The sequence below is a fragment of the Passer domesticus genome, chromosome 6, assembly GCF_036417665.1.
Source record: "Passer domesticus isolate bPasDom1 chromosome 6, bPasDom1.hap1, whole genome shotgun sequence".
Classification (NCBI taxonomy): Eukaryota; Metazoa; Chordata; class Aves; order Passeriformes; family Passeridae; genus Passer; species Passer domesticus.
Window position 1 is genome coordinate 8,639,668 of NC_087479.1, and position 16,217 is coordinate 8,655,884.

The 16,217-nt window shown below is 42.6% G+C and overlaps 1 protein-coding gene across 9 annotated transcripts in view; it reads right to left on the minus strand.

Moving 5' to 3' along the window:
• Positions 1–3,728: 3,728 nt before the first annotated feature.
• CEP170B (centrosomal protein 170B) overlaps positions 3,729–16,217 on the minus strand; it is a 57,928-nt gene continuing 45,439 nt past the window's right edge. For 5 of the 9 annotated variants that reach the window (XM_064423134.1, XM_064423135.1, XM_064423131.1 and 2 more), the window contains 6 exons: positions 12,469–12,507; positions 11,779–11,922; positions 10,236–10,324; positions 9,597–9,690; positions 8,625–8,676; positions 3,729–7,904 (listed from right to left, as the gene is read on the minus strand). In XM_064423134.1, the coding sequence (XP_064279204.1) occupies positions 7,669–7,904; positions 8,625–8,676; positions 9,597–9,690; positions 10,236–10,324; positions 11,779–11,922; positions 12,469–12,507 (654 nt within the window). In that variant the 3' untranslated portion in view covers positions 3,729–7,668. The remainder of the gene's footprint in view (positions 7,905–8,624; positions 8,677–9,596; positions 9,691–10,235; positions 10,325–11,778; positions 11,923–12,468; positions 12,508–16,217) is intronic. The other 4 variants (XM_064423139.1, XM_064423138.1, XM_064423136.1 and 1 more) reach the window with 1 other exon arrangement.

Below are 16,217 nucleotides of genomic sequence, written 5' to 3' on the forward strand. Positions count from 1 at the left end.
GAAGCCCAAAAAGTAATGAGTGGAGCAGATAGGACACCTCACTCCTGAATTTACTGCTGTGCACAGATCACTTATCATGGGAGCCATCCCAAATCTCTGGCTTTACAACAGGACTCAAAAACAAAGCAAAGGCTGCTGCTGTCCCTGTAGAGCCAAGTTACCAGAAAGCTGGAGGCAGGATCTGCAACCAATGAAAAGAGCTCCAGAAAGCCACCCCTGCTAAAGGTCCAAATCACCCCCAGGAAATGTCCCTGGCCCTCAGATGACTTCAGAGGCTGAGCATTCCAACTAAATATTTCAGCTAAGCGCCTGTTTGTGTGCAGGACTGAAATCCTGGCATGAACTACGTCAGCATAAGTCACAAAAGCTCCCACTGACTTTGGGATCAAACCACACAGGCAGTAGCACCTTTTTACGAAATTCAGGATTTATCACTTATTTCTCCAATATCACAAGTTCAGTTGAAGAGGGTTGTATCAGAGGAAGAGCAGGTTCCAGGAAAAGGAATGCTCTGTATTTCTCCTCTTTGTCAGCTCTCTAGCCACTTGCAGCACTGATAAATTCCACTGTCCTCCTCCACTCCAGCTTGCAAAATCCTGGTTTCCTTCTCATCTGACCTCACATACCAGCCCACCCATTCTGCATTTCTGATCTTACTATCAGTGTTGTAGCTATGACAGCTTCAGGATGGAAGAGGGTTTATGGTTCTATTTGACCAATTCATGCAGCTGGGGGGAGGAAAGATAAAAAAGAATAGCAAGTTTCAGAGCAAACTGGAAATTTTCCTTATTCTTCCTCTTCCCCATCTCTTAGACAAGGTTCCTTCTACCAGTTGCTCTGGCTGACTTGCCACCATCCCACACAGAATAAATGCACCTCTTGCTGTATGGTTGGGTGGCATTCTGTGGTTAACATAATCCCTCTAAAAATCATGCCCGGACTTCCAGTTTGTTATAGGGTGCATTAAAAGATACAGTGGAGGAGCTTTTTCTGCCTGTGTGGGAGTTTGCTAAGGAGAAACTGCCAGTTTAATGCATTCTCATCTCTGAGAGCTAATTATAGACAAAAACATCATACACTGCAGAGATTACTACAAAACTACACTTTCTGTTTCATGGGAACAAGGCTGGGCTCCAAACACCAACAGCTGACAGAAGGATGGGAGGCAGGAATAGTCAAGATCTGCACACTTGAAAAGAAAAATGTTCTATTTATACTTTGTGCCAAGAGATTGTATACTTAAATTAGCTGGTGAAGGGGGGGGGTGGGACCCAAAAGAAATTATTTCAGGTTTAGAACTGGGAAGTGATTCAGCTGACAAGCCACAGGAAAATTTCAAAGTCTAAATAAAATTGTGATTTGTTTGGAACTATTTTTAAAGATTCACTCAGTTTCCACTTTTTTAAAATATTCAATAAATTCACTAAGATACGTGATCATACGCTTGAAACATTTAACTTGAAATATATAACTTATTTGGAATTATTTTATTCAGCCTAAAATTAAATAGTCTATGCCTGCCAGCCATGTTTTGTTTAGAAAAATATTTCAGGGGAAAACAAGTAAAGCTGTGATTCATATAGCAGAAGAGATTGCAGAGTCCTTTGCTGTCTCAGTCTTGTCACTCATCTTTTGTAGCACTCACCCTCCAGCCACACCCGGGAAAGATGAGTTGTAAGTATTAGGAAAATACCTCAGTGTATGCTGTGTTGAACGTATTTTCTATTATAAAAATTATACTCCTCTTATCTCTGTGGTTATTGCTGTTGCTGAAACCAAACCTCACCCAAACCTCTGGATCTCCTGCTTGGGAAGTGTCTGAAGGTGCCAGGTGGATGCTATATTTTGTGGGTTTTGGTGGGTTTTTTTTCCTGATCCGAATGTTGTCAGGAGCATTTAGTGTTGAACACACCCTTTCTGGCACCAACTATTTTGGCAAGTACAGTATTTCCAGTATTTCTGTTCAGAGGAGAAAAGGCTTAATCAGGGTAGAGTCCTAATGAGTCCTACTTTCTTACACTCATTGTTCTTGGCTTCTCTTGCTCAGCCCACATCACTGAGAGCTCAGCAGCCAACCCACTGCAGTAACACCTTTTCTAGGAAACTGCATGGGAGGGCTCCTGTGCCCTGGTGCTCAGAGTCTTTGCAGGGTTGCATCCAAATGGTTGCATTCCTTTAAGGAAAGGAACATCCCTGCAGGCAAGCTGCCCACTGCTGCCTCCCACCAACCCCATCTATGACCAGCAGGGCTTTGCTCTTCACAGCCCAAGGATGCCCTTGCTGAGACAGACACGGTGCTGTCACACCATCACAAGGGCAGAACCCAGCAGATGAGGGTCTACTGCTGGATCTTCACACAACAGCCAAAAAAGAGAACCTGTCTCCTCCAAAGAATTAAAAGGTTTGTTCTGAGAAAAAATCCTGAAGCCCTGCTCAAGGCAAAGTGTTCTGGTGTTCCCTGCTGCGCACACATGGAAAACCAGGCTCTATTTCCCAAAGCAGCTGAGGATGGTGGAGAGCCAGGCTTGCAACTGAAGGCTCAGCAGGAAGATGCACAGAGGAGATCATTACTTTTCCCATCTATCCTTTATTTTTCAATTCTAGCAGCTTTCATTATGTTGCAAATAGTTTTGGCTACAGTTCCACTGCCTCTTATGTTTATTCAGACAAACTGTTAAAAATTAATGAAGTAGGTGCACTATTGATTTCAAAAGGGCCCTTTGCACAGCATCCCAACTCAAACACCGCTCTGTACTGTCAGGGAAGCCTGGGGAGAGGCAACATTGTCAGTGTGTAATGCAGCCCTGCATTGTAGGCAATACAGAAACCTCTGCAGACACAGCACACACAAAGCTTCAGAAGGCTTTTTAAGAGAAGCCTGATCTATTGGTTTTTTAAACACAAAATCCCTCCCTAAAACTTTTAAATTTAAAAGACTTCCATATACAAGTATCTGATGGAAAGGTAACCAGGAGATGGAAAATCTCCCAGTGATTCTAGTTAGGGACTAGTATTTTCTTCCTCTTTCTGTTTTAGTTATTGCAGGCAAACAAAGCCATGTTTTTATCAGCTGCATGTGTTCTGCTTCCTGCAGGAGCTGGGCTAATGCAGAGTCCCACGTGGCACCAGGCAGGGTGGGGGAGGCTGAAGGCAGTGCAGAGAAGGAGGAATTAACATTATTTCCAAAGTGCCAGGACGGATGCAAAGCTCAGACAGAACTGCAGGAGGGCAGGAGGACACTGGTGGAATGAAGGAAAACAACAAAAACTATTTCACAGACACAAAAGCAATATATATATATATATATATCTAAGGTGAGACAAAAAAAAAAAGCCTAATAATGTACCTGCAATCAAATACCTCCTGGGGAATGATCACTTCCAGGCTGGATTCAACCACCATATTAATCATGGCAATGAAACAAAACAGCACTAAAAATTAAATAAAGTATCACCATACAATACTGAGATGTGCTGCCTTCATGTTAAAGGGACTTAGGGACTTAAACCCTGGAGGTTCTGGGTGAATAAGGGACTCCTGCTCTTTGGAGAGGGATCTACCCAGCCACAGGTGTCACAGGACTGATCCAGTCGTGCTCCCAGTCTCCAGATGTTGACAATTCTGTCATTTTACTGCACTTAACACCCAGTGAGAGCAGGCAGTTGAAACAATCCGTCCACCAAACACACGTCCTCCTCCAAATTAATGCACAAAATGCAGCATCACTGTCACATGATAAAAGAATGATTTATTAGAGCAACTTTATGATAAAATTATATAAAATAACAATTTGGTTTTTAAAGACATCCACAATATCACCTTGAAACAAAATGTACAGATACTGCCTATAATCCAAACAAAAATAAATTACCGTTCAAAAAAAAACACAACAAACCAAAAGTGGAAAGAAATCAGGGCAGAAGAAACAAATCAAAATTATACACAGCATTTCAAGAGGGCGTGGAAAAGAGAAAGTCATTAATCGATTCAAGTTATACAAACGTGTTTCAGCTTTACTCTCAGACAGCTCAGCTTGCATTTGTGTTGCATGCAAATGGAATGATCCAGTGAACAGTTCAGAACAGCAGAATCAGCAGCATAACAACAGCAGAGAGTGAAATAGGCACAATTCAGCACGGGGCACATTGAAAGTGAACAGGTAGTTCTGTCTGGTCTTTGCAAAAGTTATACACATTTACCAACTTCAAAAATAGCTAGTGTGATCTGCAAAACAAGAAAAAACTAGTAGAGTCTTGCACTTAAATACTTTACACTTTTTCTTTTTGTCTCCTTTTTTTGTCAGTAGGCTGTATGTAAACATTCCACTAATTGTACCTTTACTAAAATACTCAATGATGATGCAGACGTTCTTTCCTCCTGGAGCATGACCACAACATGACACCACCACAGAGCCAGCTGGGTCCTCGCTCCCAAAGCTCCTACACACCCTCACAGGAATTTACATTCACACCATCAGAACAGAATAACAGGATTTTACATTTGAAAGCGTTGAACTGAAAAGTTTTCAAGTATAGTGGAAGAGCTGAGGGCTGGGATTTTGGAAGGTGCTCAGGGCATCAGGCACCCAAAGCATATGGAAAACCCAAAAGGATCTGAGCACTTGCTTCCCCAAGACTTCGAAAATCCCACCCTTCATTACATTGCTTTAGTCAAACACAAAACACACAAAAGCAAAGTGGCCCAGGAGTGACACACAGGGCAGTGTCACCCCAGCCCAGCTCAGTGCAGGGCCCATCCACAGCTCACAGGAGCAGCAGGAATCCCGTGCACTGACCCAGGCCCCCAGATACACCACTACACATGGGGCAGGCTCACACTGGAGTCACACAGGCATGGTTCCAAGGCTGCAAACAGTACTGCTTGTAAAAACCAACAATCAGCAAAGGAGTGGATAGCTCTTTGGCTTATCTGGAGCAGACAAGTGCAAACCACAGTACTTCAGAAGCAGTGAACACAAGGAAAAATATGTTGCGTTTCATCGTTGACTAGCAAAACCTTTTCAAATGCAAAGATCCAAGAATGAGCATTGTGTCAGGACACAGAAGCATTTTACAGTTTGGCTGAGTCACAAATAAAACAAATCAAGCTGTGCATCCTCCCTGCCTTCACACACTCATTTCCAAATTATCAAGAGACACTGATTGTTGCATCCTCATTAGTCACTTGAAGAGGTACTGTATTTTGCAGGTTGATTTAACTGATGCAAGGTGTCTGTGGGCTTGCTCTCTCTAGTTCAGAACAGAGCAACCAAGGGAGAAAAATCCCTCCCTGATGTGTTCAAGAACGAAAGAAGAATCAGCAATTTTCAAGTGAAAGTAAACAGAAGTCCCATCAAGGACACATTGCAGAGAAACAGAATCCACTTGCGCATAGCCATGAAGACGTGGAAATAACAAATGATCAGAGAAGTCAGATGTACGTCAGTAATTCACTTGTTTCTACAGCAAAACTGAAACTAACAGCAACACCTTATCTGTGAAGGTCCTTCGACTCCTAGTGAGTTGGGGTAGCACCTGGTCAGTTCAAACCCTAACTAAGAAGGGCTTGAAAAATTGTGTCTCATATGTCAGGAACAATACCACCACTTATGATATTCACCAAGGACACAGTCAGGTATTTCAAGAAAAGACAGATCAGAATCAACGACTGAATTAACACATTCAGATAGTGCGTATATTACAGGCAGAACAACATCAAGGGCAAATTCTTTTTATTCTGCATTCATCTATGTGAAATCCAGCAGATTTCTTCATGGAAGGGCATCTCCACACAAGCAGATGAGCTTATAGCCTACTGGAAATCTTGGAAGGATATCTGCACCTACTATTTACCAGCCAGCATCTTGCAGGCTCAAAAATAAACTAATGACGTGTTGACATACTCCCATTTTGGGACCGATCTTGTCTCTGTTGAAATTGATGGAAAGCTCTCACTGGCTCCACCAGGAAAGCAATCACCTTCTTCACTAGTAAGGTTAAACACTTTGTGAGCATCCCTATTTATTTAAGTTATTTTAATAGGTTCCCACAGTTACAACATCCTAGCAGAAAAGCTCAGGTAACTACTGAAGCTAACTAAGGAATCCACTACTCACCCCAAAATATAGAGTCAGCACACAAGAAGCAGTCAAGCTTGGGAAACCATTTTCACTGGTTAAACTACATACTGTATGAGGGCAAAGTGGAACTCATCTGCTCACCTTTCCCAGTAAATGTATCCTCCACAGCTACAAAAGAATTTCTTTACCTGATTACTATTTGTTGACCTGGAAGAATGAAAAAGGAATCGATACAAGACAGAAAAAACTGGGAGCAAACACATCTGGAAGAGATCCCCTCAAAACCAAAATTTTTGCTCTTAAGCAAAAATTGCTTAGTGTTTTGCAGTTTAACACAAAGACAGAATATAAACCCCAATTTTTGTTAAATAAGTAATTGTTCAAACGACTGTACACAATCCTTAGTGTTCTAGGATTATAACAGACCAAAAATTAAATCCAGAGACAAAAATCCCAAATGTACCTATACAAGTGCTTGACACTGTGGAATAGTTTCTGAGGAACACCACAACGGTGGCCTTCACAAGCACTTCTGCATTGAAAAAAAAAACTCATAACAGAACTAGCCATAAAGGTGGAGCTACATTGAAGCCATTATTTTTTCAGTGCTGTCAAGTGATTGCACTAGTTCACAGCAACTGTGTAATTGAGTTTATTCCATGAGCCATTGGAACAGATGGTTTTCTTTGCAATTGGGTAATTGCAAACATCTTAGTCTTTGGCCCAGCCAAGAGCATTTGTAGCTCATTATGAAAAGACCATATTTAAATTAAAAAAGAAAAGCAGCTTAAAGACAGCATTTGTACCAAAATCATGAAAATTTGGCAAGCTAAATTGTAAAATATAACTTTTTGTACCTATCCCAAAGTTTGGGTCTGAAAGGTAATCAAAAATAGTAGCTGTATCAGTAGTCTTTACATTTGTACCATTATTAACTTTTATACTTTCCCAAGAGAAAAAACAAAAGGGTTTATTCTGTCTTGTTTTGGTTTTTGGACTGAGAAACAGATGCACAACTTCAGTGTGGTTGCTTTTTTATGACTGCTGAAAGGAAATCTTACACAACTGCAGTAAGGGTTTCTCTCAGAAACCCATGATATTGCACAATCCTTCTGTTGGATTTGCAAGTTGATTCCAACAGAGTTGTAATGCTTCATTTATACACTTAAAAAAATAAATCAAATAAAACCCAAACAAATATTGTACCAAAAAAGTGTGGGTTTTTTTTCAAATTGAACCTCATTACAACTGAATAGTTATAAACAGGCCAATGCAAGAGCACTTCAGCCTCAGCAGTACTGAATGGAAAATATGCAAAACCTGTTTTCTTATGGCACACTGGAAGAATAAATGAGTCATTTTGTAAAAATCAGTTTGCCTCTGTGCTGAGTATGTGCTGCTCCACAGTGCTAGTCTTGTTTAAAAGGCATACACAGACTTTCCATTCACCCTCACAGCATAGATTTTTCTTTTTTGTGCAACATGTCAGCAATCTAAAGAACTGCTCCACACAAACTGTCCACAAACCACTCATACACAATACTAATGCAACAGTAGATTACAGTATAACAGCAATACAAAATATTGTATCAGATCACATATTTCTCTCCATCTGGAATGAAATTCGAATCTTGTAAGCTAGAAGACCCACAGTTCGATTTCTGAGCGTAGTTTCTCATCTGTGCTAGGGACAAAGTCTCCAGTGTGGACCCAGAATTGTTAGCAGTCCTGACTTTAGTGGCTGCAGATTGTTTAGCAGCAGAAGATGCTTTGTTACTGGCAACTATATCCAAGTTTCCAGTAGGGTCAATGATAGCGTTTATGACTAGGGGAAAACAAAAAAGAAAAGAGACATAAACACATTAGCAGCAGTCAGCAAAGTTTCCAAACAGAAGTTTGCTGCCTTTATTTTGAAGGCAGTAAAACTGTAAGCAATACTTTTGTTCATTTTAGTCAGGTTATTTTCCTCATTAGTACCTTCAGGTCTAAACAGCTTTAACAAGCAAAACCACTCCCAGACTGAAGAGATGCGGACTCTCTGCTTAAATTGGGAAAGACAAACTGCAGCAGCCAAATGGCAAGCTTTTAGCAGGAGCCCAAAATAATGCCTGGATGTTTTTACATGCCCTTACTACGCTTTTAGATGATGCAAGAGCTTGTCTTGCTTTTCCTAGTGCAGAGATCTATGTGTAAAATTCAAGCCCAAAAAGCACAGCACAGCTTATTGGCTGAAAGAGCTGCTAAATATCATTTCATCAGAACAGTCCTGCACCATTTTATCTTATGGGAATATGCTAATTACCCCAAACAAAGCATTTCCATAGCAACAGCTTCTACATTTCAACAGCAAAAAATTTTCCTAAAAACAGGCAGTATAAGACATATCTACTGTTAATTCCCTATGCACTCATCAGACAGCACTGTGGTAACAGCCTGAACTTCTGCATCCTTTCTCAGCTTTCACTGACAATCAGGTCAACAATACTTTATTTTGTGCAACTCTACTGGCATTGGAGAGACAACAGGAATATTTTAGATGACCAACCTTCAAGCTGCTTTTGAACTCGCCTGAGCTCCTTCAGGATGGAACTGATTTCCTAGAAACAAAAGCATCAGAATGGAAAATGAAGCAACAAAGTACTCAACTGACACAGGAATCTAGTGTTACTGCTTCTGCCTTATCTGATCAAGAAGATTCAAAGCCAGGCCCATTGCTCATTTACCAGAAAAGCTGTACTGGGGGGCATTTGGGCAGTGCACAGGGAGCCTGCTCTGCATCATGTCACCAAGTGCTACCACAGCACCCCATTCATAGCCACAGTGGCTTTTACATATGCAATGCTACACCTGCACAAAGACTCCTCCTTAATATGAAATACACAAAGATATTTATAAACTCAACTCCTAGACCAGACAGGGTATTTGGCCACATTTATACTGCTGCAGCACCAAGCTACACAGGTCTACCATGAGGTTGTTTAGTATTAATCATATTCACTGGGTCCACCACTGCACTTAAATCCTTACTGACCATCCCCCTTCAAGGACAATGAAAGGTCATGAGAGCACAAGCACCATCTTGAAGCTGAATCACCTGAGTGAATGCACCCTGAGGTGGATTTTTACTGCCCTAATATCAAACAGTTCCAGGTGAAGAAAACAAACATTCATGAGAAACACCTGTCTGCAACTGAAGCTGTGGTAACCACATGGCAGGTGACCCTCTGGTAAATGTTTAAATGAGGCCTAATGACCCTGAACTTCAACATCTGTTAAGAGACCCAGACTTTGAAGATCATTTGCAAAGGAACTGGGAAAGAGTTTGGTGAAACAAAACCACAGAAGGAACTCACTTTGTGACGCTTCAAACAGTAACAAAAGTCAGCAGTTCAACACATGAAAATGGACCAGACATTTCAGAAATGGATTTGAGAAGGGTCTGAGATTGTTGGTTTGGTTTCTTACTAAGCTTTCATGAATCAAATCTTTAGTATTTCACTGATTTGCATGGACTTACTTTGTTTGATGTTTTCAGAATTGGCACTTCATTTTCTGAATTGATTTTGGCCTCCATTTCCTCCCAGGTCCTTTCTGAGTTTTGAAACAGAATCCTGTAACACAAAAAGTAGAGCAGATCTTAAAACTGCCATCAAAAACCTGCTTGTTTAAAAGACTTAATTATCACAAGATGTGGCAACAAAAGAGATTAGTGGATTAGCAGCTGCACAAAGCTCCTTTCAGCTGATTTAGGAACAATCCAAAGTCCTTCCTTCTGATGTCTCTAGAGCAACAACAAACTTTGAAAAGATTTCACAAGCTGAGTAACATATTGCATATTTACAAGAGCCTTGGTACAGAAAAGGAATGAAGAGACAATCCACCAGTTTTCTGCTGTATCTCCTGCATAGGCAGCATTTCAAAGTCAAGGCATCAACAGGCAAATCCAGCATTAAAATTCCAAAGGCCAAAGATATGAGGATACCAAATAATCGCATTACCTCTGGTTGTCTACACACACACAATTTCCTACATCTAGATTCTTTGTATCCTGATTACAGAACTTTCCAAGACAACAGTACAATATCTTCCACAAGTAGCAAGTCAACAAACTCACCAGCAAAACAATATTTCAGGCCAAGGACAAGAAGTTACTTACTTCATTTTTTCAGCAAGGTTTTCTGTATTTTCACGGATTGTATGTGATAACTGGGACACTGGGTTCAACATCAGATTGTCAAAGATTACCTAAAATATGAGGACACATGGGAGAACTTTTAGCAAAAGCAGCATATATAAAAAACAGGAACTTTTTGTACAGTAAATCATCTCCACTGAAACATCTTTGTGTGGATGATACTTGAAGTTCAAGGGAGATTAAGATGATGTGTGGCTTTACTGCAGCACTTTGGCAAAAAGGTTAATACTAACTTGTTCAGACTTTTTCTAGAGACAGAGACACAGCTGTTTGCAGTAACATAAGCATTTCTTAAGAGAACAGCACTTAGGACTTTCCACTCCTCTCAAAAAAACCTCCAAAAAGTCAAATCACAATGCAAGAAGCCCCACAAGCAGTGTTGCTGAAACTACCTATTGTGACACATATGAGTTCAAACCACCTTCACAGCCAGGCATCCCACCATGTTACATTCTGCTTTATTAAAAGTAACAACAAAATATTATCAAACCCCAAATATTCAAGTCCTGTGGCTTAGCAGAGCCTCCAGGCTTCTGCCAGGAAAGCCCACATCAAGCTGTGGGCACTCTGAAGCTGCACCCTGTATCCAGCCTTGGCACTTCTCTACAGGAGGAAGGGATTGCTTCAAACCAGTCACAGACAGGACCAGTTCCAGTGGCTCAGCCCACAGTCCCCTGTATGTGCCTGTGTGAGTCACACTCCACCTCCAGAGTGGCTGTGCTGGAGCCAGCTCTGCCTCCTGCCTCCCTGAAGCCTCTGCCCCAGCTCTTCCTTCCCACCACAGCTGGCAGGCAGAAAGCAAGCAGGAGCAACAGCCAGTGCTGGATCAGCAGCTGTCCCCTCCTCGCCCTGGCACCTTCACCCTGCTACACCCCTCATCCCAACACCATCCCCAGCCTCAAGTGCAGGCCAGGCTTTCTCACCCTTCAGCATCCCCCAGTGATGTGCAGGTCGCCCTGCATGTAACATTGGAGGGAGCAACGCTCACAGGCTGCAGGGCACAGCAAGCCAGCTGTGCCACAGCACCAGTCACACGCCCCCTCCTAAGGCCCAGATCCTGCCACTGCTGCTCCAAGAGCAGCTCTAACCAGGGTGCCAGCTGCAGAACAGTAAGGTGCCATTAAACTATCAGTGCTTCACATTTACACGTCGAGATGTTTGAGTTCTTCTCCAAGATAGCAGTGAAATAGCCTAAGAAGGCTCTGACACTGAATGTGTCCTCCCAAAAACAGGCGACCAAGCCTCAGGTTTTACTGGCATTTTACACAAGAGAGGAAACTTTCAGTCACTACTGGCAAGATGGGTGGTTCTGTTCCTCTTTTTTCTTTTTGAACTCTGTTTCTATACCCACACATCAGGGGTGTGAGAAGTGCTGCTGAGAAGTGTGGGTTTTTTTGTTTTTTTTTTTTTGAGCAGCCTCCTTTGGCAGCTTACAAACAACAAGTTTACATACAGTAGCTTAAAGCAATGTCATATATAAAGTTAAAAAAAAAGGGTGGCCTGCCTCCTCACGGTTTCTTGTCCTTGTTTTCCTTGAGGGATCCTCTTCTCTATTGTCGTTCATATTTTGGTCAAAATCCTTCAGTTCCACTGATCCCGGAGGCACTTTCTGGTAGTTCAGACTTGCTTCTGGAATGTGCTGCACCAACTTGGAAATAATGAGCAATGAGTCATTAAAAATTAGTAGGGAAAGCAGGCTCACAGGCACTCACTGCAGGTATTCCAGATTTAGAGGAACACTGATTCACTTAAGTCGTGTTCAGACAGGTATGGGCTCATAAGCAAATTACTAGACCCCAGTCCTGCAGGTGCCTACCCACTGGAGTCATACCACAAAACTCTGTGGGCCTATTCTACTTCAAAATTTTGAGTCTTGAGCACGTATGGAAAAGTACATCTTTGTCTTTTTTGAATTTAGCTAAAACTCAAAAGGACCCTATTTTCCCATATCCTATGTCTTAATATATCAATGCAACATTAAAGACACACTAAAATAAATCAGAAACCATTTAGTAACACATGAAAGAGATGAAAAAGCAATACAAAACCACTAAAAAAGCAAATAATTAACAGGAAGAACAAAAATGACAAGACAGTTACTCCTGGTGAGTTTACTGACAAAAACTTTAAAAGAAGGGGAAGAAAATAACAGTGACAAGACAGAGATACAAAAATAATGGGATGGAAAGTGCACCTGAGATGGATATGCCAGCCGAAAAGATCTACGAGCAATCTGTGTTAAAACAGAAACAAAGAGGTCAATGCTAGTGAATGACTGTGACAGCAAGTATCAAAGAGAACACAGGGTTTGGGGTTATTTGGGGTTGACATTCCCAAAAGCACATTCCTGAGGACCAGCACTTGGTGCCCACCCACCATCATGCACTGAAGCCCATGGAGATCCTGGTCACCAGCCAGTTCTGCTGAGGTGGCCTCAGGCAGCCCCCCAGTTACTCCAAACTGGACTTGCTGAGTGAAATCCAGAGCCCTCTGGGGAAGGGCTGAACACCCAAGAGGCTCTGGCTGGCAAAGCACACAGCTCCTTGTGAGGAAACTGTGTGCCATCCAAGGTCCAGGCTCCCCACACTATGCAGCAGCACTTGGGTTATACACGGGCAGCAGGTGTGAGATATTATGGCACAGGGGCAGAACAGCCAAAATATTTAGCTAATAAGCTTCCTTTCATCAAGCACAGAAACAGTAAGTTAGGCTGACTGCAGGAGTTAAAGTGCAATGGGATATTCCTACTGTGAGCAGGTCTCAGCACAGCTGAAAACAAGGTAAGGACAGCACCTGCTCCACCATCCCAGGAGATTTTGTACATGACCTGTTCTGTTCTCACATTTCCTGTTCCCTCACCCCCGTAAGCATTTCCTCTTATCATACCAATACTCATACTGAGTATGTTACACAACAACTTAAATTTAATCAGGCTCTTTAGTTTTTGTTACATCATTATCAACTTGTTTTAAAGAAGACCTGCCAAAAGAATTTTATGCAGGGCTAAAATTTGCAGAAGTAGCCAAGTGATTTGGGATGATCCAACCCAACTGAGTTTGCAGCAGCTGAGGTTTAAGTTTGATGGCTGAGCACTGCAGAAAGCTGGGTCCTGCAAAACCTACACACCCACAAAGTAAGGCATCCCAAACAACCCAAGGCTTTGGTAAACAGGAATCATTAAGGTTTCACCCTTGCTGAACTCTTTCTTTTGTTCTGTGGTCTTTTCTTTTTTAAAAATTTTCTTAATTTGTAGCAGTACTCAGCTCTCTATGACAAGAATCTATCTTATCATAAACTGTACAGCTGAGGCTAGAAAAACAAAACCACCCCAAACATACACTGGGGAAATGGAAAGCCTCCCTGGCACACATCCAAGCCAACACTGAACCTGAAAGGACAGAACATGAAGAATAAGATTCAAATCTAAGGCTCCACCTTAACTTATAAGAGGATACTTCTCATTTAAACTTTAACCAAGCTTCTTAATAAAAGTAATTTAAAAAGCAGTTCATTTGAGGCAAACCACACACCAGTCCCAAATGATGTTTCTGGTACAGCATCAAACACTCAAAAGTGATTCCAGTATCAGTACTTATTTTTCCTTCACTTTCCCCCACTTTTTTGGAATAGATATAAATATTTAGTACTAGAATGCAGAATGGCATACAACACTACATAAACCATTGCAACATAAGAGACAGCCACACAGAGAAAACTTTCCTTATTCACATAATTCCTTCTATCAGATCTTTCAATATATTACTATTATAACCATGGTAGCTATTTCTCATCACTATGTCCTTTCCTAGATTATTTAACGTAAAATTGTTTGATAAACACTTATAAAATTCACAGTGCTTAGCATCACACACACTGATCTTCAGACATTTCCCAGCAGCTTCTCTGCATCAGGCCAAAATATTAATTCAGCACAGTTTCAACAAAGACTGTGGGAAGCAGGCATGGCGGTGCACTGGTGCTGGATCTGGTCCAGTGCCAAAGATGAGGTGGCTGTTTATTAAACTCACATCAGTTTATATTGTTGGCATTCATAGCAAGACCCCCAAGCTGCACTGTTTAGGATCCCAAGCTAGGATCTGGCTCCACATCTCAGCAGTGCCAGCAGAAAGTCCTGCTGATGGAACCTGCTCCTGGCTATCAATCATGTCAGGCAGCAACACTGATGCACTGGGGCACTCTGGGTGTACTCAAACGGCCTGCCAGATGCTGGCCCTGCTGAAGTCATGCTGATATCCACTCCTGCTCAGAGGGAGCCTCATTAGAAGCCTTTAGAGTGTTTTCACCCACCACCTGAACACACCAAAGCTTATGGCTCCTGATCTGTCTTCACAAGCTCCCATCAGTACTTTGTCTAAGATCTCAAAAACTGCTCTAGCAGTGGGCACTGCCAGGAGCACTCCCTACAGTGTGACAGTCCTGAATTTGCTCTCCTGACCACATAGCAGCACTGCTAAGCCACAGAGAAATCCTGATCCAGGTCTGAGCAATCCTGGGTTTGTGATTCTGCTATTCATCACCACACTTTGAAGCCTGTCATTTTGCATGGAGCAGAAACACAGTTTTCCAGGTGTTCTCCTCCAGCAGCTGGGAACATCCCTCTGTTTGAGCTGAGTTATGGTTCAACCCTTCAGTGGCACTCCAAAAAAAGCAGGGATGCTGCTCTTCCTCCCCTGCTTTTCTGTAAGCAAGTGGGAGCCCAGTAAAATGTTTCATTTGCAAGTCAGAAGTACAGTAGGCATGTCACCTTTACTGCTTGAAAAGAATAATACAAAAGGCAGCTTGGCAGGCGTGGCACTTGCAAGGAAAGAAAGCAATAAAACACTTTATCTTGGAGCCTGCAGTTATTGTGAAACATTTGTGCACTTTGGCTCCAAAAGGCCCAGGGACAAACCCCTCCCTGATCAGGCTGCAACTGATCTCAGTTTAGCACAACCACAGCCACACTTGCCTGATCTTCTGGGTATCTCCCTAAACTTCTGCTTTGCACCTCTAGTGCTGATCACAGCAGGATCACAGGCTTCCAAGGACTCTCTTGGCAGAGTAACAGGTTTGGTCTCAGCTTTGAACCCTCCCTAGGATGGGTCTGCAATTCTCACAAGAGTCAAAGACAACAGGGAGCCAGGGGAACCATCTGAGTAGCAGAGAGCTGTGCATTTTTTAAGCCCACGCAGGTAGTACACAGGAGGGAATTTGGATTTAAACAATTGCAAAGGCAATTTTGCCTCAGCAGCTGAAGCCTCCTGGTGACCTTGCAGCCAAATTTGAGCTGAGTTGGTCCCTGCGCTACAGCACCAGTGAAACAAATTAAGAAATTGCCTCTCTCCTTCCCAGCCTAGTGCAGACAAACTGTGCTGCACCGTTTGGGAGGAAGCCACAGCTTCACTGAAGGGCTGGGGGACAACACTTCCCAAGCTACCTGCCTGCCTCCCTGTCCAGATGCCGGAGTCCCTGCCCTCCTCCCATCAATACTCAGATGGAGGGAAGGGATTCAAGCAACACCTGCACAGCATTTCAACAGTCCTGGCAGAAAGTACAAAAACACAGCTGACACAGAGTGCAGCCAGTGCACGCGGTCAGTGCCTTGTGTGAAACAAAGAGGAAGGCTCTGGCTCCCTGGCACAGCAGCACAACACATCCCCTCCATCCTGTTCCTCAGATGTAAATTTCAGGGACCAGCATCCAAACAGAAGCCTTGAGAGCCTTGGGAAATGATAGGATTCTTGCAAAGCTGGCTGTGGCAGAGAGGACAAAATAAAGAGCGCCCTAAATAGGCTGCAGCTGGTCTTTCTGGTGGTGCTTTTTAGGAGGACAAGAAATGAAGGTTTTTCAGTGCTGCAGCAACTGGGGATGCTGCCCTGGTCTCCCAGCCCAGCCATGCCCCAGGTAGCACTAGGGGCAGAGATCTCAGATTCCAGACCTTAC